Source organism: Danaus plexippus (genome assembly GCF_018135715.1).
Source record: "Danaus plexippus chromosome 9 unlocalized genomic scaffold, MEX_DaPlex mxdp_26, whole genome shotgun sequence".
NCBI lineage: Eukaryota > Metazoa > Arthropoda > Insecta > Lepidoptera > Nymphalidae > Danaus > Danaus plexippus.
This window is the reverse complement of record NW_026869848.1, coordinates 535,728-562,922: the sequence shown is the minus strand read 5'-3', so window position 1 is coordinate 562,922 and position 27,195 is coordinate 535,728. Positions and strand designations below refer to the sequence as shown.

Below are 27,195 nucleotides of genomic sequence, written 5' to 3'. Positions count from 1 at the left end.
TTTCACTCCCCGCCTGAACTCCTAACACAATATTTCGCGACACTTTATTAAATCGTAAATACATAACCGCCAACACCTCAGCTGTCCCTTGATTCAGACGTTGAGTAATACTAAACAAAAAGTGCTTTAGAAGTTCCCGGCTAATAGAAAAACTCGGTGGAACTGGGGCGGCATTAATCATGCGTATCGCAGGAGCTCCCTTCGAAAAAAATACCAGACGAGGTGTTTTATTCGGATTATTCACGGCTTTAATTAGAACAGCGACCTCGCTTGAAACAAAACATGAAAAATAGTTTTAATATTTTGTAATTTTTAATTTTTGTGTTTCTCGTAGATAGATGTTTTATTTCAAATGGAATATAACGCAGACGTCAGTCCCTTTGATATTAGATGACAAATAAATATTTATATAGTATAGTTTGTTTATGCGTCTAGTTGTTTACGGTATGAGCTTGCGTAATGAAATACTCTTACGAGGTGAGATCTTGCGACTATTTCCAATCAAGCAATGCTACTTTACTAGAATTACATCCGATTATATGTATGTATATATATGTATGTATGTATGGGATATTCTGTTCTCTTTAGTTTCCCCACCTTGATGTTAGTGCTGACTTCTCTGGTGGAGATGCCCATCTTCTCGTGATGTCGCAGCTGTACAGGGTAGATGATCTGGTAATAGTGCGAGCCGATGTTGCGGACCAACTCCTGGTTTTGGTAGAACTCTCGTAACAGTCGCTCAACTTCTGTTAATAGAATGAAAAAGTATTATAACTTTCAATTTATTTGATATTATACGTAGCAAAATCAGATCAAAGATTAATTTGCCCTTTTTAGATCTTGTTTGGTTCGAAATTTAATACAGATTCTAATAATGTAAGCTAACATAATGTTTCTCTGCTATTACGAAGTATTTCAATAAGAAATTGAACCTCCTAACAAACTTATCATTAATAAATATCAAGTTTGAGAATAAAATTGCAATTGCACCAAAGTCCTTGTTATAAGCGTCTTTGAAACATCGTCTAAGAACTTAAAGACTTTACGAGGTTTTCAAATCGAACAATAGGCAGGTTGATTGTTACTCGCTCAGGTCATAAGCACTTCTATAGACAGTTGGATTATCATTTACATGGAGATTTCTATATTAACAGCAGTTATTGATTGGTCGAGAAACGTTAGAACTATTTTAGGTAACGTTTTCTATTTTAATGTTAACACGATTAGAATTTGTTTTCATACTAATTGTTTTGTTGTACATTCGTTTATTTCATAAATTCGTTTTATCAAACGCCAGCTAAATGGGTGTTACGTATGCAGATTCGCATTTAAGATATTAAGTGTAAGCCGGTTTTATAATTTGTAACATAAAATCAACATACTTGAAATGCAAGTTGCGTTTGAATCACATGCTCGGGATTAAATTGCATTTTGCTGCCAACTCTCGTTAGGTCCGAGACTTTTTACTGTAATTCTATGTAATTCTCGCCTCGTGGAGTTTTAATCATGAGGTGTGCACGGTGTATGCGACGAACAAAAGTCCGCATATGTTAAGTCGAGGCTTGAATCGAAATGTACGAATGTTTTTCGAATAATACAATCTAGATGCGAGCTAGGAAAACGGAGACTGAAAAATTAATACATCAATTCTATGACAAACATCTGATCTCATATATCTGAGTCATGTACGATTGACATCTAGCGATAAAGGGACCCTGGGTCCATCAATCAGATATAATTAATTAGCAGCGTCGCGCCCCAAATTAATATCGGAATATTGAAAGAGAAGGCCTCATCAACTTTCATCGAATTATGCTGATGTTCATATTTTTTGCTTACACGTTATGATCTAATAAAATACAATTTTTCCATATCATACAGCGTCCTATATTTTTATCCCTTTTATTAGACTCGTGTCTTTAATCACTTAATATTAACACAAAGACTATTCTCGTAAAATTAAATTTTAATGTCTGTATTAATTAAAATTCTTAAACATAGTTTATAACAACGTGTCTTTGTGTCAAAACTAAGTTATATATTGTATATTCGATGGTAATTTCATTGGAACAACACGCTTCCCTCCCCTCGTAGGACATTCGGAACATCGGATTGGTATATTTATCTCAAAATATAAGACATCTCCGTTTCAGCATCGTTCAATATGCACAAAAGTCTTTAATATGAGAAAGCTTACATTCAAACGATAGCTCCACACTCTCTACAGCCTCTGTAGAGGTTTTGAATGTCATCATATTTTAAGGATGCTTTCAACTCATAAATATTGATATAAGAGATCGCATTCTAATAAAACGGCGGATATCAATAAAGATGGGAGATTTGGAGGCTTTAGGGTGGCTAATATGGAAATATAGATATTAGACTTTTATTTATAATGATATTCAAGTTTCATTCGACGAATGGTCGAATTTATATGTTAGAGATATGTTTATTATCTGTTAAATGTAACACGTTATTTGTTTAACGAATTCCAAAAACTTTGAATACAGGCTTGCGGTCGCTGCGCGGCTTAGAGATAGTTGACTCGGTTTGTCAGATTACAAACTAGTGCCGTGGAACTTCTTTGATCAAATATTTCCACAAATGTTTGATTACAAATCCTATTATGCAGGATTGCTTTGGCGTATTCTGTTTATGGCCGGTCAAACAATTATTCGTACGAACAATTCGTTCACGAAGAATTCTTTAAATGAACATAACTTGAACAAACTTATCGACGCACAAATACATTTTATTGGACTCGTAAATAATTTTGTGTTTTAAACTTAAATGCTATACTTCCTGTGATATAAAAAATGTGTATTAAACGAGTTAAATAAATATTCGCTGAACTGTTTCACCTTTTTAGCGAATGACTTCGTGACCTAATTTTTTTTTTTTTTTTTACGAAACGGATAAATTGAAAGGTAACTTTTTTGAGATGAAAAATGAACTATACCCAGTAATGTAATGTAATTAAGAATAAAAATACTGTTCAATAATCAAAAATTAATGTGGAAGAGAATTTTTAATACACTGAACTATCACAATATACAAAGACACGTGTGACCGATAAAAACAAACACACCAATGTTCTTCAATAATAAAAGTGTCTTAATAATAAAGTTAATATTAAAAAACTCTTAACTAAATAATCCTTGAAGTCATTAACTAAGTTCAAGGTAATTAAAAAGGCGCTGGAAGTTTGGAAACTTACATTCATCAACTTACAACACAAAAGGATTTCACTAATGCAGTTAAGTATCAGGCAACTATTTTAAAATTAATCTCCTCTGAGCTTAAGTCGACATGGTTTTGCTTATGCGGACTAAGTTCCTGTATGCGTTGGCATTATCCTTCGCCGACGATGTACCTTCGCTATCGGATATTACAATTTTCATTTCATTCGTTCGTTTCATATATCTCAACTTGAGAACAAATACATTCGACAATGAGTCGAGAGAGCAGCCGCTTGTCTCAGGCGTCCTGTGCAATTAATAAATATTTTGCTCTACTATCAACTGTTCATTAATATAATGTAACAATAATGGTTTTATTTCGTAAAATTTATAACTAATGAATAGCAGATAATTTTATACTAGTAATTCGTATTAATTAAGAATTTCGCTTCACAAATTTCACGAAGCATTGAAGTGATAACAACAAACGGATGAAAGCAGATTCGCGGAACTTAACAATTCATTTGTTCGGTAATATTTTGTACTCATTTATTACAATTTTATACAGTAGAAAATAATAATATCAAAATATTATACGTAATTTATTTGTAAGTAAATTAATTCCCTCTCACTATATTGGAAACTAAACGGACGCATTATTAATGTTAAGGGCGTTTCACACTTTCATACAGACGCTGCGGTTGCGGTTTCCCTCATCACTTGTTTAGATAGTAATTCGATTAAAATCGCTATCCGCTAGGGAATATGCATCACAGTAGCGAATCATGCATGTGATTAGACAGCGTATTTCAGTACTCAGAAGTTAAAGAATCATAAACAATAAATATGAGAAAAGTCGACTTCGAAATTAAAATACTAAGAATTGATATTTGAATTATCAGAATAAGATGAAAGCTAGAAGGATAAAATGCAAAATCACGCCGCTTCAGATAGAGTGCGAGACTATCGCTCACCGCACAGATCTGTTTCATCTGACGAGGGCACAAAGCAGCCTGCCTCGGATGTTTCAATTAAGCCGTCATCCAATACCATTAAAGTTTGAAAGCATATTCGTGCAAAGTAAATCTTTTGTAATGCGGGGCTCCTACGTGACTAATTGTATGTCATTCCGATGGTAATTCAACGTGTCACGGATTAAATATATTAACTTTTGTATTCGTTCCAGCAGCGGGAGAATGTTGACGTCTGTTTATAACGTAATAGAAACGAGTTGGAAATGACGTACGAAATGGTTGCGTTCTCAAATGATGCTCTGAATAACACAATGCGGGCTGCGGTCTGTAGGAACTATGAGTACTTGTATAAAAATGCAGCAAAGCTCAAATTAGCAATAAACGCAGCCATAATTTCATATAAAATATTTCAATTTATAATAGACTTTAGTTCTTGTGCGATAAAGAACAGTTTCGAAAGCTCTCCAGTTTATTGCATATTAATTACGCACAACCTTAAAAAGCGTGAAAACCCCTTAATTTACAAATTGACTTGATGAATGGCGTCGGTTAAAATATTTTTAACACGACACAAAGGCTTAACAGGCTCTAACAGAGTTGAAACTTTAAATATTTGTAATTGTACCATAATGACGTAGCGTGATATAGCATCTATAAAACTGTTAGGTCTACAACACACTTAGCAATAAAAGTAAAAGCATCTCATGTGTTCGTTGATTTATAATCGAAATAAAATTGATTTTATAATTAGGAGAATGGTAAAATATGGAATAGTAATAATTTTCTTAAATAACATACGAATCTGGATTCATAGCAATGATAATGGCTCTCAAAGATAAACCATTGAGTATTCGTATGACTAAAACGTGAACCGTGTCTCGCGTCATCCAGCTCAATGCATTTTAATGATTTACTTGCGCGAAGCCTCTCATTAGTCGACACTCGTTTTACAAGGAAACGTAAATAAGGCCCTCCGCGTTCATCTTTGCAGGACTGAACAAAAGATATTCTCACATACAAATGTAGAGAGATCTGGAAAAACAACTTTGACGACATTGACCGATCGTCTCTGTGATGATTGATGCTACGGATGGGATAAAGTTTTAATTCTACCATTATGAAATCGGGTCAAAACGCTCTCAGATCCGCATTGAGACAGCAGCGTCTCACGCCCGCAGCGCAGCACAGATGACGCCTGCATTATGCATGGGCTGCATTTAGTGGGACATTATACCATTGCAAGACGATATTGTCATTGGGAAGACCTACTTCAACGCACAACGCTGCTTTAGCCTGAAAATAAACTAGATTTTTTTAAATTTATTTAAACATATCAAAAACTTTTGCTATTATTTTTAACTTTACAAATGTTACAAACGTGTTTTATTAAATTTTAAATCCAACTTCAAAACGCTAAGGTTGACGTAATACTTTTTTGAACTGGCATTTCCCTACTTATGTCTCTATATATAAGATTCAAATACCAAACAACTGGCAAATCTGACGAAGTAACGTACAACGAACATTGTTTTCTTTGTTAGACGAAAATAATTCAGAAAGTTAAGGGAGATTTACACGAGCCGGCATAGTTTGTAAACGTTTGACAATTTGTTCAATCAGTGTTACTTTTAGCTACACGCCTTCCTATTTAGTGTAGTACTTCTTGTATAAAACTTGAATTTTTCTTGATTGTTATACAAATTATGTTGAATGAGGAATTCATAGAAATAAGCAGGATTCGAATCGACGATCTCTTGAGGTGTCTAAACAATAAAGCTATTAGCTTTAATGCGATATATTTAAATATATTGCCAGTGAACAGTCATATTTTTGCAAAATATTATCAACTATGCCAACAAAATGAAAAAAAAAACTCTTTCTCCCTTAGTGTTTGTTAAAGAGGATATAATTTTAAGACGCCTTGTTAAATATTATGGCAACAAATAATAAACAAATTGCACAAAGCCGGACAGAGATGAGACGTTAATAATATAAACGACTTTAAAACTCTTCAACTTAAGGAATTAATTTCAGAGTAACTCAAAGTCTCAATTAGCCCATAAAAGGATGGATACCGTTTTCAAAATTTATTATAAAAGTTCATAATTAGGGTTAGTTAATTAAAAAACTTCGAACGCCCTAAAATATTGATTGAATAAGGTGGTGGAATCGATACAATGCCAATTTATGGACTCGTCTACAGCCAGCCATCGGCCATAGAGAAATAGTTAATAAGCATACCACAACAGCTAATGGGTATATTGCTGAAGGAAATTTTATGTAACGTTGTAAAAGATAATTAAAATTTAATTAAAGGTACGACCCACTAATTAATTATGATTAAGTACATCCCTTCAGCCATAAGTATAATATAATTTGTTTCCCATTTTCATGGAAGCCATTTTAGCGTTGTTTTATGAGTTCTTACAGCTGAGGGTTTTTTCACTTACCATCAGATTTCTCGTCCTTTAAACCTGCAACAGAAAAAGAAAATTTATTAACTTCCGTACATTTTTAATTTAACTATTCATACGTGTAAGAAATTTCTTGTTTTGGAACTCGTATCACTATATTCGTAGCTAGTCGCTACGACGTAGACATTGTCTACGCGGGCTATGAATCCCGTAGCGTATCAGTTACGAAACTGCAGAGCCCAATTGATTTTTAACTTTATACCATCGACTTAAAGTTTAATATGTCTATGTACTGATACAGCTATAGTAATGGCTGATGGAGCAGAAAGACGGCGATATTCTGTCCCGCTTTGTAATGTGCGTTGTGACGTGAATATAAATGCAGGAATCTTTGTAACAAGTGAAATGTTATAAATGTATGATGGAAGGAAATTTTAAATAAAAATATATATTATAAAGATGCAGAAGAAATGTATGCGTACAATTATTGCTACCTTATATTATTGGTAGTTGAAAAATATAAATATTTTTGGATGGTTTTACACCGAATATGCGAATGTTGGTTTAGGATGTGAAAATACTTTTTAGGCCATAACGTATACATTATTTAGTGTATATTGAACGTAATCTCTGTCAGTGATCTTGTTATTATTTTCCTCGAAACTTATAATGATAGATCAAATAATAATAGCATTGAAATTGGGCTGCGTCAGTAACTAAGATGGTCAGGTGTTGACGAGCGTGACGTTTATCAGTAGCGGTCCATCACTGTGGTCAACCACATTGAATGTGACAAACAAACACACAACACCCTAGTGAAATAATGGTAGTATCACTACAAACTCATAAATATTATTTGCAAGCAAAACAAATATAAGAAAGACCAGAAACAGCGGGAGGAAAATATTCGCTACGACGTTGGACAATTTGTTACCTCCGGACAGAACACAGATTTCAATGAATTCTGATAATTATCGTTGTTAATTATTTTTCATTACTTGTTTTATATTTTTGTACATAATATTTTTAACATAAAATTCGGCACATTTGGTTTAATTTGGGATATTATCATTTAAAATGTTAAATATCAAACAATATTTGATTAACCCAAAAAACTACGCGAGCGTTAGGTCTTTATAGCCAATCATGTCAAAAAACATATAAGTGTGCTATATATATATGTGTTTGTATTTAATAATATATAGCACACCGTGACTTAACTGTGCTGAAGTTACACCGTGCCTTAACTGTGCCGAAGTTACACCGTGCCGTAACTATGCTTTATGAACTTTACAATTTCAGTGATGTGGGTCGTATACTTTTATGTAACGTAATATATTGATAAGTGAACATTAAGTGGAATACTACTTGAAAAAAAATCAACATCGTATGATCTGAAAAATTATTTGGTAATTCAAACATTAACATTTAGATAAAATGCCTTTATATACCCGTATGTGTATTGCGTAAGCGTTTCTGTTTACATCTCAACCACTGCAAGTTGCGGCTGTATGCTAGCTTTTCGAAGAAGAATTGAATGAAATAAATCCTATTCAAAACAACTTTGCTTAACAGTCGGTTATTTTTATGTTAAAATATAGCAGGTAGTTAGAGAAAATAGAGGATAAATGTTCTAATAAATTGTTAATGTTGTAGCAGTTAGTTCAAAGTTATTTTTTTGATTTCAAACTATGTTCTAGGAATACAAAGGGCCGTACCAATCAAAATTTTATATTCCAAGACGAGTCAGCCACTGGAAAGACAAAAGACGAAGCATGGAAACAGTAAGGAGCCATTTAATATAACAAGAGTTATAAAGCCAAACAGAGAGAGCGTGTAGAGCCAGCGATCCATGTAGAGCGTCACAGACATCTTGCTAATAGTACTGCAGTAGGAGCTGTTACAGAATGATTTTATTTCACCATTTAGTTAAACGCGCGGCTTTTCCTAAATTAATATTTAACACCACTGACTGTGCGTCTATAAGAGAATGTATACGAAATGTTGGAAAATCGCCTTATAATAAACACAGTAAACACGTTCCCAAGGTAACAATAAGATTTGTATAAAAAAATATAAATAAAATCACGCCATATAAATCGTACTTAAAAACAAGAGAATTTATCATGGAAGTTATATTTGAGAGCACAATAACATTTAGCAAATCGTCATCGAATTAAAAAATAAACAACCAGCAATACAATCTGGCGGCATCAACCCTAAATCGATTAGGGATGCAGGCTGGCGGTCTCACGGACGCTTAAATTTACATGCTGGATGCATTCGTATGTAAATAGGAACAAGATGGCATCCGCGCTGTGTCGAGATGATGTACGTCCGCTGAACTTGTGGTGGGCGTTTGAAAACTATCAAATACGTATGCTGTTTCCTTTGAACTCTTATGTTTTAATCATAAAGCAATCTAAATATTAATTTGTTAATTTATATTCTCTGCAACCATAAATTGTAGCAAAGGCGAGCTTAATGCTAAGATGCGTTCTGTGCCATGCGTGCTCTCACCTACAAATACTTCATTACGCGCAACTTCATTAATTTCATATTATTTAAATTTATTCATATAAATAGGTTTAATGTAATTTTCTACGTAATAAACAGATTTCAATTAAACAAATTAAACAACACAAAACCGAGTATCTGTATTCAATGTACGTTATTTTAAAGGCAATTGAATAAAAGTGATTTAACAATATTGTACGAAGTTAAATGATAGTAATTAAATGAGATAAGTATATATTAAAGCGTATTATGATATCACAGTCGATTAATTAAAAACATTATGAGACGTGACCGCATCGCTATCTGGCAATCGTATTTGTTAGCATCGGATCAGCTTAAAATTTTAATTAAACTGTACTGAACAGGTGTTTTAACGATCCGTATATATACAAATATTTGTATTTATTTTATATACAACAAGCCTACTATTGGTACAAAACTTACACCCATCAAACTACCCCGATACACCTGAATATATTTTTAAAACTTTGCAACCAGAATTTCAGAGCGAAAACACTCCCTCAAATCTCAAACTACCCTAAAAGTATAAAATAAACTTGGGGGCGGAAATGGTTATTGCCTGCTCCTAACTGATGTACGGTCGCTGCGGGATGCCGGTTTTTAAATGTTCAATTTTTAGGTATACATTCGTTAGTTCCACTTTTATGTTTTAAGATGATATCAAACACGTCTGTGCTTCTATAATTAATCACTAATATAGAACTGGATTTATATTTTATGCATGTATCGGAGGTAAATTCAGATTTATTGATCCTAGAAACAACGTCGTTGTTATCATGTTAATCTTGGACGTTCAACATGTGGATTGACAATCCTTCTAACATTTTCTCTAAGACCTAAAACGTAGAATGTCTCGAAAATATCCTAAATTATATCGTCAATGAATTTGAAACATCAATAAGCGACAGAGATAACACGTTATCAAGTAAAGCATCTGCTATTTTGTCCTCTATATCACAAAATGTACACACATTTTAAATAAACAAGGTTGATAAATATTCTTGTAACTAAGTATTCGGTAATTTTTTGTATATAAAATAAAATTTCAGCAACTAAAACCAGGCACTCTGAAATATGAAGGTCGAAACAGAATATCATGAAAATTCTTTTCCGGGAAAATATGTGTAAAATATAATTTTATTAAGTTTCCGTTAACATTTTTTATTTTAAATATAATTATACTCCTTTCTCTGACACAAACGACGTCGAAATTGTTTTATGAAATCCCATGTGCTCCGAGGATAGTCATTTATAAAGTGTTAAAGTGAGAACTGAGATAGAATCGCGTTTAGTCTGCACACAGCATTACATTAATAATTTTAATAAAATATTTCGGTAATATATTTCGTGATGAATATTACTCACCGAATATATCTTCGCTCCAGAACGAATCGTCCAGAGTGTAATCGGCTTCTGGAACAAGGAGACAACGGATTTAAATGACTTTTTATAAAAATAAAATATGTTTAATTCAATAATTCTCTATTCATACATCGTTCATTAAAAAGCCATTTAAAATTCCGTAGCCCGCTTGCTCAGTGCGAACGACGGCTCCTTTCGGTAAATATAATATTTTGAAAATTTACAGCACAATATCCATATACTGCTACCTGTTTCACATAAATCCTATGTAATCAAAACTTATAAAGGAGAATCTAAAGCCGTCACCTAAAGCCTTAAGGTTTAAAGCCATGTGTTGTTTGCTATCTTTATTTATATTATCTACTAACCGCCGTTTCTCTCGCGATAAAGGTTGTTTTTAGTGCCTTTAGATATCGTTATCTTTGGAACCGAAAAAAGACGCAGGTTTTATATATTCTTTTATGAATTCAATATTTTGGTTATCTGTGAAAATCTTACCGAAAACATAATAATTTTAACAGTAACAGGAATTGTAAGTATATAGTAAGCTATTCTTAATAATGTTATGGGAAGGATTATTTGATATTAATAACTTTTGTCAATGTTTAATGTTGTTATAGGGTATATATTTTAATATTTTATATTATATTAAGATCAGATGTGAGAAGAAGTACTAGGATAATTATAAGGAAAAAAGTTCATTGGAACAAGAAACAATATATTGAAATGAAAAAAGCGGTCAGGCGACGGACGGTCTTGTGGTGGGGAGCCACTCGATAAAATCTTTTGTCATTTTAGTATATCTCATCGAACTGCTGGAGTTCGTCAAGGAACCACAAATATTTGCATTATAATTTCGATCTAAATAAAAGCCAAGACATTACTTACTTTCATTTCAATTTGATATAAATATTACCTTGTACACTACGATTTACCTTAATATATATGTAGGTATAATTTTTCAAATACTAAATTAATAATTATCAATAAAAAGCAAATCGATGCAATATTAAGTTTTTAATTGAATCATGAACACTTAAGAATTTAATTTTATGATATATCATCTGAAAGAAGTAAATTTAACATATAAAGATAAATTATCATGACATTAAGGCTACTGTATTTTAAAATCTCTCTCTTGTCTCAAAATTTAATAAGGAAACGTAAAAAAATGTCAGGCAGCCAACATTACGGGCGCCTCAGTCTATATGAAACAATGATATATTAACTCATATTGAAGACACATAAATCTTTTGAAACAAGGCCGCCTTTATTTCAAAAAGCTGTATATTCACTTAAAAAAATTAACTTCTCGAAGGGATAGTAACAAGAAAATTGTAGAAGTTTTGTTAATAGAAAGGAATGGAAGAAAATAAATTATTTATTTCTATTCATAAAAGACTAAGAAAAAAAAATAAACAAGAGTGAATCGGACTCGCCCATGAAGGGTTACGTAGCGGCAAGTAGATGACATAATATAAAAGATATTGTTGGGCATTGTAACTTTGATCGATGTTTTATAAAAACCATAACTTGGTTTTACATAGCGTTTGTATGAACGACAAAGTTGTATATGCGCTTTTTGAAAATGTATTATTTCTTAAAAACTAACAATGATATCTCGTTCAAACTATTTTCGTTGAAAGTTTCTATTAAAATTTACAGCATATATTTTTTTCTTTCTCACTCTATTATTTTAAGAGTTAGAGAGGGGGACACACACTCATTTTACCACTTTGAAAGCGTCTATCTTTCAAACAATTGATTTTGACTAAAAATGGTTTTAGGAACCTCAATGTCCTTTATAAAGCCCTATCTATAAACACCCATAACGTATAGGTTAGCTGAAATTTTTTTTTTGAATCAGTTCCATATATGGAGAGCCCCCCTTTAACTTTTAAATTTTATACATTTTTATTTAAAATTCGAATAGCGGTTACCAGAATACATCAACCTACAAAGTTTAGGAAATAAATGGCAGTGATATACGGACGGACGAACAGACATGACGAATCTAAAGGGTTCCATTTTTTGCTATTTGCCTACGGAACCCTAAAAATCATTTTAACAGTAATTATTAGAACACACGCAAAATCGTTTAACGTTCAAACAATCGCTGCATTGATAAATTATGATTGAAAATAATGACTATATAACAACTGGGGGTCAACAATCACTCAAACAGTGACGGACTCCGAAACTAAATAAACATAGAAAATCAAATTCAATTTATTATGTATCTAGTTTAATTGTGTCACGAGTTTTTAAGTGCCTCAAATCATACCATAATGGTTGTGGTTTGAAAATTTAAATGATTGTATTGAATAATATTTTCTATATAACCAAATTAATCCTCTAATATATTAACAGTACAATTAATTTATACAATACAATAAATTCATAAACATATCTGTTTGTTTGAAAAATATTTTAATATTCTTCAACATATAACGAACGTAGATATTTTTCACAGTAAACATATTGCTATGCCATTCCATTTCCTATCTGGCGATGGAGAATATTTTACATGTATAATTTTTGTATGCGTCCTAAAACTAGTGCAAATACTTTACTGCGATGGCTGAAAAAATAGTCTCTGGTATCATCCTAACCGATATTCCAGCGTGTCGTCATTGCTCGCATCGCTCCGCAAATGGAATTATGGGGAATGGAGGACACAGGCAGCGCTGCGTCCGGCACGGCACTTTGAAGAATTTATTCAACCAACATGACCGAACTCGAGGAACGCTAGTAAACATTCAAATTATCAACTGTCAAGGACATGGACACGAGGAACGATACCTCAATAAAACGACCGAGACTTAGACTGAAAGTATTTCGTTTAATTCCATTTACGAAGTACGAAAAGACCGGCGGTATATTTAAATTATTTTGTAAAAACGCTACCTACGCTACCGAAACCAATTAAAGTGTTGCCTTAAATGCTACCTACACAATATATTTGTGTTCCGTTCTCCTACAATATTCCATTAAGAGACCTTGTTGCTGATTTCGGCCTGTCCCTGTTCCCTATTCCCTTGAGCTGTTAATTAAAACTAATGCAGTACATTCCCCACTCAATTACAAAGAGAATAAACACGGCATTTGTGAACTTGCGGACTTCAATTTGTATTTAACTTGAGATTTATCGTCGCTTGATTGTGTTGTTACAGCGTTGCTCGCATCGCTTCTGTCTTCCGAATAATGTTTGTTATGTGACTTTCTTATACGATCGATATTTTGCAGTCGCATTGTAAGGAACGGGAACTTCTATACAAAGTTCAAAGTTCATTGATTAAATAAAATATTTGTTTGAGGCTATTTAGTCCACAATATACCTTTCCGTACTTTTTACTTCAAATGAAGTTGAATGTTCTATGATAATTTTAAGATGTAAGTTTTTGTCTTCTACTAGACGCCAACTTCTTTAATAAAATTTATTAAATATGTACTTATAGTTCAACACCAGTCTATAATAAAATTGCACAGAACTGACACGAGTTATTTTTGTCTAAATCTTATCTCCTCACAACCAAACAATGAAATCGACATATATAATAATACGAGAATTTTATCTAGTTTTTGTCTAAAAAAAGAAGTTTTAATTTATGACATTACCGCAATTTATTTGATTAAAATTATTTAATATATGTCAAAGCAAATAGTCAGTTATAGTAAACACACACACATATACATGTATGTAAATATCAAACACACACATACACATAAATCATGGAATAATGGCATATATTATATGTTTAGCCTGTGTATATAAGCACATATCACGCGATGCGTGTATGGTAATTCAAACAATTATAATTCACTGGGACAGTAAAACATTAAGACCGATAGTCGCACGGTTTTGCAATAATACGAGAGGGTAAAGCATTGTTTGTATCTTTAGCGACAATAACAGACACATATAAATTTTCTAACTTTAACAATGCCGTTGATATTTCAAATCACGAAAAAATAGATTCCAAACCGAATCGTAAACGTACTGGGAACATTTATATTTATATAATATTTGTAAAAGAAAAATATTTACGTCGAAATTAGATAAGATAACGCTCGAAATTACCACTTTTACGTGGTGTAACTACTAAAGTATGCCATTAATTCCTAGTTATTTTAACGAGCAAGTTTTTGTGATAGATATCTGCCATTTATGTAATTTGAATCTAACCTTGTTATATGAACCTAAACCTCCTTAGTGCTATGCTTTCACAGTCATAACTTCCCTATAGAACAACATCGCAAAAAAATTGTAACATCAAATATTTGCTATATTTAGTCGTTTTGTCCGCTTTTGGGTTCGAATAGTTCTTCATAATTTCTCATTTTTGCTCTCCATACGATTAAAATTTCTGTCATCCGTCAGCACATAACAAAAAATATATACGAAAGATTTTATATTTTACAACAATTTATTTTTTTGTTCAATTCATGTTGTCGAATTCACCGAATTATATTAATTTAATGGTTTTATAAAATTGTAAAAATATTTATATTTCTACTTACTTAAAATAATAACGAAATATAAAAATACGTTATATACTATTATATTCCAGCATGGAAAAAAATAAAACGCTTGTAAAATAATATTATTCCTTCATACATCCTTATCCTTGGAACTTGTCATTATTGTTATTAGAATAATAATTATAAATTTTGAATACATTTTTTTTATGAAACTAAAACTAGTGATTGCCTCAATATTAAAGTTCTTGTCTGACCTTGCCATTTTGTCGACCGATGTCAAGCGTGACTTGACAGCGAGCAATAGATTCGCAAATCGAGTTACAATGTCCAATATTGATACAATCATACCAACAAAACGAACCAATATAACTACAGGAAGGGTAGTAATTTAATTCTCAATCGATAAGAGCAATTCTTCAGCCGTACTCTCAAAAGGAATAAATTTATAGAACCAATCCTTTGCAAAAAAAAAATCACATCAAATCAATCGTGTGGACGAAGCATTTTTAGCACAAAGGAAAGAATTCGGCAATGGAATTTATTTGTACAGAAAGCACTTTAAATACAAGGATGATCTAAACCGTTTAATTTTGTAGATTTAAAAATCGGCGGTAGAAATTGTCAGCAAAATTACGGATTTACATATAAAAAAGGAAATTTGCCCTCAAACGTGCCAGCTTCATCGCCCGCAATCGAATAACCGTTAGCTCCACGTTTTAAATCAGCGACATGTTACATTCACAAATCAAATTACGATCTGCCGCCGGCCGTCTCAGCTCCAGCGACGCCATCTTTAAAATTATTAATTAAATAAGGTACGTGACTCGTTCTGTGAATATTAGCACTCGCCACGAAATTACAGGTCCAACGGTCACAATTTTGGATGGCACATTAAAAGTCGTCTAATTGCTAATGTTATCTGATTCAAGTGGAACATAAAATTTTATGCCTATGCCTTACAGATACAAAATGTTACAACCGAAAAATAAACTTCGAACAAATAAAGGAAATTATTGAAACAATTTTATTTACAAAAATATAAGGATGGCCATAAATTGACGTTGTTGGACAGGCTCAGAGTAATCTTACAGCCGTGATAGATAATTGTACTGTCAAAAAAGACCGACCCATACATCCTCGCTGAAAATCCGTTCGACAGAGCCTCCGCAGGTAACAAATCAACTGACCCCTCCGCCCCCTTCGTTTACCACAGAATAGTGCGTCCAATACAGCATTGAATTAGAATTGTTTGTAAGCTTTTAGACTAATGGTTCATAAATATTTCTAGTGATAATTTTAAGAGGATAATACGTTATACATTATCCAATACATCTAAGTACAGTTACTACATGTAATAAAGTTTAAGGTTACAAAATATAAAAGACAAACAGAACTAAACCGTTATTTGAGTTGACCCGTTCGCCTCTCAAAAGTCCCATAAAATTGGTATATTGGAGAATATCAAGATAAGTAGATAAATATATAAAATTAAAAGAAAAGAAAATCAACGTGCGCCGTCATCCTTGAGGGATTCTCTGAAATTGTATAAACTCGTCCAATATCTCCTTAAACCGTAATTATGTCGCTCGGAAGGGCTGAGGGCGATGTACCGATAGGGATCCACAAAAGACGTATCGGGTGGCATGATGACCGAATTCTGTTAGATTTTTCACAATTCTGTTACATTTTATTATAATACAATAGATACGAACGTATTTTCTGATTATCTTTGTTGTTTCCTCTAATTTGAAATGATTATGACACCCAATATTTTTAATGAGTTTTCAAAAATCTAAATATATTTTCAATTTAAAATATCCATTCTCAAATGTAACAGCTAATATAATTAACAATTATTAAAAACCAAAGCAAAAAACAACATGATCCCTCATTATTATATCGATTTTTAATCAGAGCAAAATGGGGAAGACCAAAAAATTTGTAATTAAAGCATTTCATACAAAATCACAATTCCCGATATCCCAAGGGGTCTGAAAACAAAGTCAGTAATGAATCGCCCTTTTTTTTCCATTTTCACAAAGGGATCAAAAACAATAGGGTAATCTGAGCCTATGAGACTATGCATATCAGTGGTCTCGAAAGTTTGAGTAATTGTTATGGACGCCTATGGGCCCGCTGTTATTAGTGCTAGCCAGCGGACCAGTTGCAGTTGTTATAATCTTAGATGATATAAATTAAATTGTAAGAAAATGTATACTGATCTATTTCGGTTATTTTAATAGGTTAAACGTATAGACATTAATAATCCTGTGCAAGGTTTAAAAATGTATGCGAAGCCATTGACTTTTATAAATTGCCGTTCAAACAGATGGTAACCAGAATCAAATGTTCAAGCCACGTGGAAATTTAAGGTGTATAGAAGCGTTACTTCAGAGTGTATGTGATTCTGAGGTGAGGCTGCTTTGACGTCATTATCAAAGTGATGTGGGTCTGTTGACAAGGATTATCACAGCTTCAGACAGGGAACACATACCCCTGAGGTCATTTTGTATGTTTCAATAACGTTATTCTGTATTCAATCAGACTCATGATACCTTTGCATAATTCACACTCACTACGATATGTATTTGTACAACATTATTTAAATATTGTTAGTGTAGTATATGAAAACCTCAAAGATTTTCAAGTTTAATTTAATTTTGACATTTTTTTCAAGTAATTGGATGTGTCTATGAAAATGGAAAAAAATGATATTTCAAATGTTGAATTTGTAAACATGGTTTCTGCACTTTCAGTGAAAAAAAAATTAAAAACAAAAGGAATTATAAGATTTTTTTTGAAAAATTTGCAATCTAAAGTGAACCCAAACATCGCCTCGCTAGAGGAATACAGTGAAATTGAAGAAAGGTGTGGGATATGTAACAGGAATTAAAATTATATGTCACATACCATTTACTCAATGGACTAGTGTTTAAAGAGAAATCACAACCGTTGCAGGATAGCTGTATGACCTGAAGTCACGAACTTAATGTTCTCGACATATCATTCACAGTTAGAAGAAAATCTCTAAAAATAATTATATTTCGAATGAAAAACCTACCTTTAAAACATGGCTGTTACCAAACTAAAAGAGACGTCCACATCAATGTTTATATCTTAAAGATAACGGGTCCTGATTCGTCCACCCAGTTGATGTATAGTTTGACGAAATTGTCAAACTTGTTGTTGTTTTTCTTTAACTGCGAGTAATTTAAATTCACTGAAGCGGGAAACTGATTTATATTAATGTTTGTGACAAAATAAAAATAAATGGAATTAAATATATTTTAATTACTTTCATATTTTCATATATTTATTTATAAATAAATTTATAGTTTGAATGAAAATTTTGTCCCTAAATGGAACTGCTTTGTATCTGCGTCATTAATGATCGATGGTACGTTGAACACTTGCGTATATCTATGTATGTCTAACGTATATTCGGGATGATTATTCACCGTCATAGATATAAAACATTGGTGTGAAGCCTACCTACCTACCTACCTACCTACGTTTTGATAGAGGTTTGATAGCACTGCTTCTACGTAGTCCTGATGTTCCCTACTACCTATATCTTGAAGGTATATATTTTATCAATAGATTAGGATTATACACACATATCATGAAGCTAACCACTTGAATATATGCTATATTTTTAAAAACAGAATAAAACTCTGAGTATTCGATATGTTAATTTTTGTCTAAACTTTTGAATTTGTACGCATTTTAATTGTCAAGAAATTTGTTATAAATTTATCAAATATTTTGCACTATCAACAAGATATTAAAATACATAAGTGATTGAATATATATATATGTATGAGACATTGATTTCATTACTTCTGTTAATGGATTAACCTGACACTTGTAACAAATAGTAAGAATATCATTTCTAATTAAATAAAATGTATGAAATAATACGAAGACACTAATAGAAATGAGTCAGCAATCATAGGAATAGAATTTATGAGTCCTGCATCATTAACGTAATGTGGTTACCGGGTTTTAGCGGGACAATATTATCAGGGGATTGTGAGCGTTTTCAAATCTTATATTTATAAAGATAGAGTGTATTTTGGATTGTTTCCGAAGGATTTAGACCAGTCGTTACTATAGAGATAGACCTATATTAAAATGGGGGATGGTTCCATCGATCCCAAGCAATTTCTAAATTACTGCCAAAGATGATTTCGCTAAGGCTTGTGCTGTGACTTCCATCATTATATTTACTGAACTGTTTGAAGTAACTCAAGATCATATCTATGTTATTAACAAAAAATAACAACAGTTATCAATATAATAGTCTATTTGCAATGAAAGGTTGCATGTTTGTATGAATTTATAGAAGGATGATTCGAAGAATGTAACGTACTCAGTTTTGTTAACGTCCTCAATCGGGGTAATGAACCAAAACATTTTAGCTCTATGTCAATTCAAGCCACTGGAGTCATAATTAGCGTGTTCAATTACCCTAATTACAGGGTAAGATGTGACAGGGCCGGGGAGATTACAGCGCCGTTTGTTGTTTTAACTTTCGCGAAGTTTTATAATACTTTTACTTACGTAGAAAAAAAAAATACGGAATCTGATCCAACAATTTTTTAATTACATTTCATCCCGAAAATTTATCCATTAATTTTTGTTTACGAAAACATTTTTCTTTTAAGCTTAGCATTTATGGAAAGAAACAATTTAATAGCAATAATAGCAATTAAGCAATTAACAAAGGATCAACATCTATAAAATAAGTCATAATAGCTGTTGGGAAGTCTGTCGAAACATCTGTATCCAGAACAAACAGGTGTGACCGAGCCGTGCCAGCCGCCACTCATCACCACCTGACACGCAACGCTCCACTGTCTGTACACTTACAACCTGTTTGTGTTGTCAACATTCATCGACAGTTTTAACGTTTTCAATTAATAAATATTTTATACGTTTACAGTTTACGTAAAAGATACGGCTAGCATTAAGAACACTATGTCCATAGTATGACTTCACCTAAATACAGATGGCTTCATATCGTTACGTTCATAAATCTCAACGGATACGACGTCGACACATGATGGACCTCGTTCGAACACTTAACAGTTGACGTGTTAGTGGAATCTCGTTATTTTTCATCAAATTTGATAGATTGGTGTTCCATCAAAGTTTCTATTGGGTACTAACTGGATGGATCTTTTAGAGAGAATTGAATTAATTCCACAAACAATGTCATAAAACACTCTCTCTATAATAATGTCTTATTCTTATTCCACATCTCTAATTTTACCGTTATTATACTACAGTAAAACAGTATCTTTATAACTAAAGCTTCGTTTAATAGCATTGATCTGAATTTTGCTTCATTTAAATAATTTGAATCATTTCTTTGATTTTCGATATCTATTATATTTCGTCCTTACAAAAGCGGTTTCTGTAAGTGAAAGTGGAGTGAAACTCTAAGGAACAATTTTAAACTACTTAATTTATTTGGTTGCTGAACAACTTTTATAAACTACTAACACAAGGAAATTGAACGATTTATTTATGCTAATACGCTATTCATCGCCAAAGACACATAATCCCGTGTGTTTGGTTTTAAAAATCCAAGAAGGACATTTCAAATACCCTTTTTGACTCTTTAAAAGGGCGTTTAAAGGATGCTAAAAGGGGGTAGTGTAAGTATGTCATTGATGTGTGTGTGTGTGTTTGTATGTCCGTCTGTGACATCGTAGCTTTAAAATGAGTCAACCAATTACGATGTGTTTTTTCCCCCTTTGATAGCCAATTTCCATGCGGTAGTTTTTATTTAAAATTTGCCAGCATAATTGTTTTATGACAATTAATGAATAAGAGGTTTGTTAGAATTAACGACTTTTTAGTATTTATTTTAAGTATAGAAAATCTTGCTTTGTACAGACTGTTACCATTAATTATATATGCAAAACATTTCTCAGTACAGATAGGATTTATTCGTTATTATTAAATTATCGATTAATTTGTTTCTTTGATAATTATAACTTTGTAAGGTAGGTTGTTAAAATGTGTCTTCTGCGTTTCAATAATTGAATATAAATATATTATTCTCTTTCTAAAATTAATAACTGTAATTGTCACCGGCGACTTCGCGCTAAGTCCGTTTCACTTATTCCGTCAACATTTCCGCGGTGACATTAAAACATAATTTTGTTTTCATTCATCATTTACAAAAGTCCGTTATAAATTACATTTCCAGTCACTGCAGAATTCTCACTCCACGTAAACAATGAAAATTGAAATGCACCCATTCTTTCTGTGCTGAACTCTGTATAGTAAAATGTTTCCAGAAGTTGGCGGGGAAGGTGTAGCTCCAATTTCCAGATGTTCGCGGTTCCATCGGAAGGCGACGAATAAAATAAACATCTTAAGACTTCGTTTCACCTTGACTGTATTTTCCTAAATTGTTTATTCGAAATACTTTATACAATAGATTCTTGTATTCTCCATTGTTTTGTTTGCGCTTTTAGCAAATAAATCTAGTCTAAGCATTTGTTTAGTTTTTCTTCCTCTCGCCGGGTGATAAATAAATTGTTTGCTATTTGCGAATACTTGTTTACTCATAGTAAACGATGTTTTTAATTTAAGTTTTTGATATTTTTCGATTATATTTGGAAAAATATTATAAAGTTTTTGTGATATAACATTCAGTTTGTCGGAGAGCTTCGTGTAAACCTCGTTTAGGTAATAAATAGAAAGGTTTTTAAAAGCTACAGCTGAATGAGTTTCAGTGCAACCGTGACCTATTGTCTGGGAAGGACCTGACTCGTTATTGTGCCAGTAATGAGACATTCTTTTGACATACAACCCCTTGTAACTTTATCCTTACTTTAATATTTAACACCCATTTTTTATACCTTCTTAATATGTCAAATGTAAGGTAATTCTTCATAAATATTTAATGTTTCTATTGTTTAGTTAGTATTTTGTTAACGCAAACAACAAAACTTTTCCCGTAGAGGATAATAATAAATGCAAAAAGATATATAAAAGAAATGATCCGAGCACTTTGCGTTCGCATTTTATTATTAATAACAGTGGACAGTTTTTGTAGCAACAAAAAATATGGAATCCAGATGTCTGACGATAAATTATTTTCTTCCATTGTATCATTCGTATTGTGTAAAACGACCGGTAAAGAAGACCCTTTCTCCTCACACGGAGATTATATTTCAGGTGAAAGTGAAACCTTCCCGGCCATTCTAAGGATCATCTTAGAGTGGGCGGCTAGTATCACATGATAACGTTCTTCTATCCTGACACGATTATTCTCGTGAGTGTACACACATGGTTTTCTCGTTAAAATATATTATTATAAATTATATTGAGTATATTTATTATAAATGAAACTTCCAAGGTCATTGTAAGAGCATGCGGCGGACAGTTCCGTCTTTTAAGCTTACCATTAAGCATAATGTCTTCAATACAAGAAAGCTTCAAATTCAGCCTCCGTGCTCTTTACTTCTGCATGCAGTTTGAATGCGAAATTGGAAATTGGCCAGCTCGGCTGACGAAATGCTGCACATGTCCGATCTTAACATTATTCAATAAAAATATTTCATATTATGAGTAAAAAATTATATATTTGCAGTGCTATTTACACCCTAAAATTACATGATATCTAATTTTATATCACATTATAGCTATAACATAATAGAATGTATAGAAAAATATATTTCAGTTCAGTTTTGAGAATATTTCCTAACCATGTCTGTGAGCCGTATAAATGGTATGTAAAAAGAATTTATATACAAATAGCGTAAAGAACAAGATAATTACCATGCTATTCCCGCACTGCCACCGCCTGACAGATGCAGCAAGGAATTTAATTTAAGTTTCATTTAAAATAAACTAAACAGTTGTTCCCGTTGGTCTTTTCTTTTGTACCTTTTACTTTCGCATTCTTAAGATGAATTCTTCCCGTTACTCGACTGCCAAGGAGCGATTTTAAAATAGTCGTCCTCAACACATCTGAGACCAAACTCGAGGGTACTAAATAAGATGTTCTCAACACCGTATCCAACAGTACACTATACGAATGGATTGGCTTCGTTGTTTATATTTTAGGTAACATGTTTGTATTGATGCTATATTTAAAACACTTTAAAATTACTTAGAACTAAAATTGTATGAATCTGGGAAACATCTAGTTAAATACACGAGTAATAATATAAAAAGCAAAATGAACATTTCAAATTGATAGCGATTCTGGCGCATTGCCAGCCATCGTTGGAGTGCTTTTGTCAGCCGCAGCGCCCGCGATTGAAGATGAAAGCCTGTCAGTTTTTATGCTAGATATATATAATTATAAATAGAAGTACATACATTACACGCTGCTTTAAAACCGGAATTCATTTATTCTCAAACGCTTTTCTTGCGTCAACAATTCGTTTAAGTTTCGAACGAATTTTATTTTATATTAATGCAGGTAGTCTCATTTAACATAGTTATATGAAAAACGGAAGCAATTATAAATCAATGAGCATTCTTCTATGTAATATAATTCAGTATATAAAGAAAATTTGATTAACTTACGGAAAAACATATAGCAGATAACATTAATAATTCCCTCGCGATACTGCGATTATATTATAATAATGAAGACAAAAGAAAATAACCTGCTCCATATACCACATTAAAATAAATACAAGACCATTGTTCACCTAATTACTTTAATATTAAAAAGGTATTAAATCCCATTACGCTAACTGGGGCATAAGATAATGAATATAAAATGCATACGGGAACGCTTTCCTCTAATTACTAGACGGTTCTAAACTCTCTTGCGTTCGCGAAAAGTTTTTTTTTTGTAAACTTACAACAAATATTGCAGGAAAATTATTAGATTTTATATATTACCTTCATATAACAAACATCTAATTTGCCAAATAAAATTCATAATGCGGTCTTGGAACATACTCAGCCCCTATATTTATTAGGTAATGAGATGTCCTAGTACCTTAACTTGGGAAGATTCATTGAGTCCAAGGCTGAGGCAGCTGCAAGAAAATTTGGTGCGCTTCCAAAATTACGGCAATACTTCACGCCTGGACAGCTTCCCTCTCTTTACAAAGCTCAGATCCGGTCGCGTGTGGAATACTGCTGTCAATTTAGGTCCTTGAAGACATACAAATTGAAATTTATGCTTTGGACGTCTTAAAGGCAACCGAGATAGTAGGTTTATTACTTATAGTTTCATTTCCTACCATCAGGTGGAGAGATAATCGAGCACTATCCAGTCAAATAAAAAAATCACTTCAGAAAACTTCAGGTTTCAAATAAGCCTTTCATTTTTAAAATTTTCATTCACCTTGCATTTCTAACACCGCTCGAAGCTTTTTCTATAGAGCTGGGGTCAAGGCCGGATTGTAAGCCCATTCCATCCCAATCAGAAACTGGTTTTTGAAAATCAAATATTTAGAAGAATATAGTCACTAATTACTGGTTATAAAATTAATTGTTATATTTCTCGCATGGTGGATGTATGATGTGAGGTGCTTGACGCTATTAGCTTAAATATTTGGACAGCTTTAAAGGCATATTGTTTGTTCGAAAAAAGTATCTACATTAAACACTTAAACCACCAGATCTAGACCGTTTTCAATATGAAAGATATCATTTTTAATCCAGATCTAATCTTCAATTATTAAATTAAATCATCTTAATATTTTTCATCGTAAAGTCCTGGTTATCTCGGTCACCTTACGAGTTATAAAACTATCGTCATTCTGAACTCTCGATCCCATCAAACATAACGTCCCCACCATTACCATTTAATGGATCATTTTCTTAAAACATACATTTACAAGGATCGAATATCAAAAACCGTTTAAACGAATAGTTTACACGACAACTGTTTGTAACTTTAATCTCACTTGCTTACCGACATTTATAAAATATACTTACTTATTATGCTTCAAAATATAATATCTTTCTTAAAGATATTCCTAAATAAAGAAAACATGAACTCGCAGCAGAAAGCCATTACAGTGTTGACATTTACATTGAGCTTTAATGAAGTAACAATAACGTGACACGATAGTTCACACGCAGATTTATGGACGAGTTTGGCTTGTAAAAATTGTGACAGTAGTTTGACGGGGAGGTATATTTATTGTATATCGTGCACACAAAAAACATCTTTATGTCGGGCACGGTTTATCGAATCCGCAAGATGAAGCCACGATCGTTGATATAAAAAGCAATGACTATGGCTGAGATATATTTTATACGAAGAAAAACAGAATAGATTCAAAAAAAACTTTATATGCGATAGAATATAATGATTTCACTTTACTTGAGTTTTTGTTTTATTTTGATTCTGTTTGATATTGTTTCAGAGACATGTTATTATTGAAAACACTTCATTATTTTGAATGCGGAACAGGAAAATTCAATAATAATAGTACAGCTAACCTTAAATTGACATGATTTATTAATTTCTTGAGGTTATGACATAGTGTCAAGTTGATATATAACCCATTTCAAGATTATATAGACAAGGGTTCTAACGTTAATTTAATGCTGTAAGGGGCCGGAAAATATTTTTGCACAATAATAGGGAAGGGTATAAAAATGTTTGACAATATTTTTTGTGTCAGATTAAACATGTACATGTTACACTCGGACCGCAAGGTTCACAAACTTCAATAATGTCTGAAGTATGAACCGAAAATCTGAATGTTTGTTGACAAAGGTTTCTCTGGAGTACAGCCAGTCTCTTTGTCTGCAATCAGCTGACGGGAACTCGGTTAAAATGTAGGTTGCCAAGAATGCGGTTTTCTCATACACTCCTGTGTTTTATTCTGTTACATTATTTATAAAAATGCAGTAATAAAAAGTAAGGACTTAACACTGCGCAAAAAAAATGCTTTTCTTCGAACTGAGGTTAAGTAATTTAAAATCTTTATATATTTTTTTACATAAAATCAAAATAAATTGGATAGCTATAACTATCTGCGTTTTCAGTTAACTGTGTTTGAAAGCTATAATTATTATTTACGACAAATTTTTGAATTTTTTTTATATACATTTTAAAAAATTGTATAAAGTTTCGAAAGTACTTTGGAGTCTGAAGCGTGCTACATTGTTGGCGTGAGATAAGTTCTGTATTTCTAAGAGCTGTATATTATATAACCCAATTTCCAAAGTCGATAGCGAGACTCAAACCATAGAAGTGCACTTTATTTCAATATACCAAACCTTCAGCCAGTCTGGCCATCCGCCAGAACCTTTTCATTGATATGTTAATGGTCCTCCTGAGATATCGATCAGATATAGCCACTAACATCGAATGCATGCTCCAGATTATCATCAGCCGTTTAAAAAACTTTGAAAAGACACGCTTTATATTATACAAGTTGCAAGATTTATCTCGATTCAAGTGACGTGGAGAGCTGGTTGAGAGATTTTAAATTGTAGAGACTGAAATAACTGCTATGGCCATTTCATTTATTTTCCTTTTTTCCTCAAAAATATGGTTTACAAAAAAAAAATAAGTCAATGTATGTGTCATATAGATTATAACATTTTCAATACATGATCACAAAGTTACATGTAACTGCAGGTAAACGCTCCGTAAACAATTTACCGACAAGACAGAATAGAGATATGGGCGAATACCCAATATGTTTATACAATTTAACAATAAAAGTAACTGGTGACGTTTTAAAACGAAGTAAAATTTATAACGAAGTGCCGAAACATTATAACAGAAGATATTTTAAAATGTGTCACTAAAGGTTACTTTTACTAGAAACAAAAAAAATATTACGAGCATCAAAGTCTTTTACCTTATAACAAAAGAACTAATTTATTTTGTGGATAATGCGATATAAATTATGAAGCTTGAAAAATTTTTTTGTATATATTCTGACTGTGCCAAATCGCCATGGCCCTCACTCGCATTTTTCTTGAAGAGAACCGAAGATTTCAGTTAACAAATCAATATATATATATATATATATGTGTGTGTTATATATATAAATTATTATGTATGTGTGCCCACACCCAGACAAAAAAACCTAAAATTCGTTTTCTAGGAGAATAAACTATTCCGTACGTACTTTGTTGGTGCTCGTATTTTTGGAACTACAGAATTGTGTTTTGTACTTGTCCTATCAATTTTATATCTCGTGTCTTTTTGGCTTATTAAGTTTCAGGGCTCATTTATGAAGTTATAAATTTAGTTTTATTGTCCTTATAGGAGGAGGTTATTGCGGACTC

The 27,195-nt window shown here is 32.4% G+C and overlaps 1 protein-coding gene across 10 annotated transcripts in view; it reads right to left on the bottom strand.

Moving 5' to 3' along the window:
* The window catches only part of LOC116767215 (disintegrin and metalloproteinase domain-containing protein 33), a 230,798-nt gene that overhangs the window by 89,474 nt on the left and 114,129 nt on the right, over positions 1 to 27,195 (bottom strand). For 9 of the 10 annotated variants that reach the window (XM_061527421.1, XM_061527427.1, XM_061527422.1 and 6 more), the window contains 3 exons: positions 10,471 to 10,518; positions 6,604 to 6,627; positions 598 to 746 (listed from right to left, as the gene is read on the bottom strand). In XM_061527421.1, coding sequence (XP_061383405.1) covers positions 598 to 746; positions 6,604 to 6,627; positions 10,471 to 10,518 — 221 coding nt within the window. The remainder of the gene's footprint in view (positions 1 to 597; positions 747 to 6,603; positions 6,628 to 10,470; positions 10,519 to 27,195) is intronic. The other variant, XM_061527424.1, reaches the window with a different exon arrangement.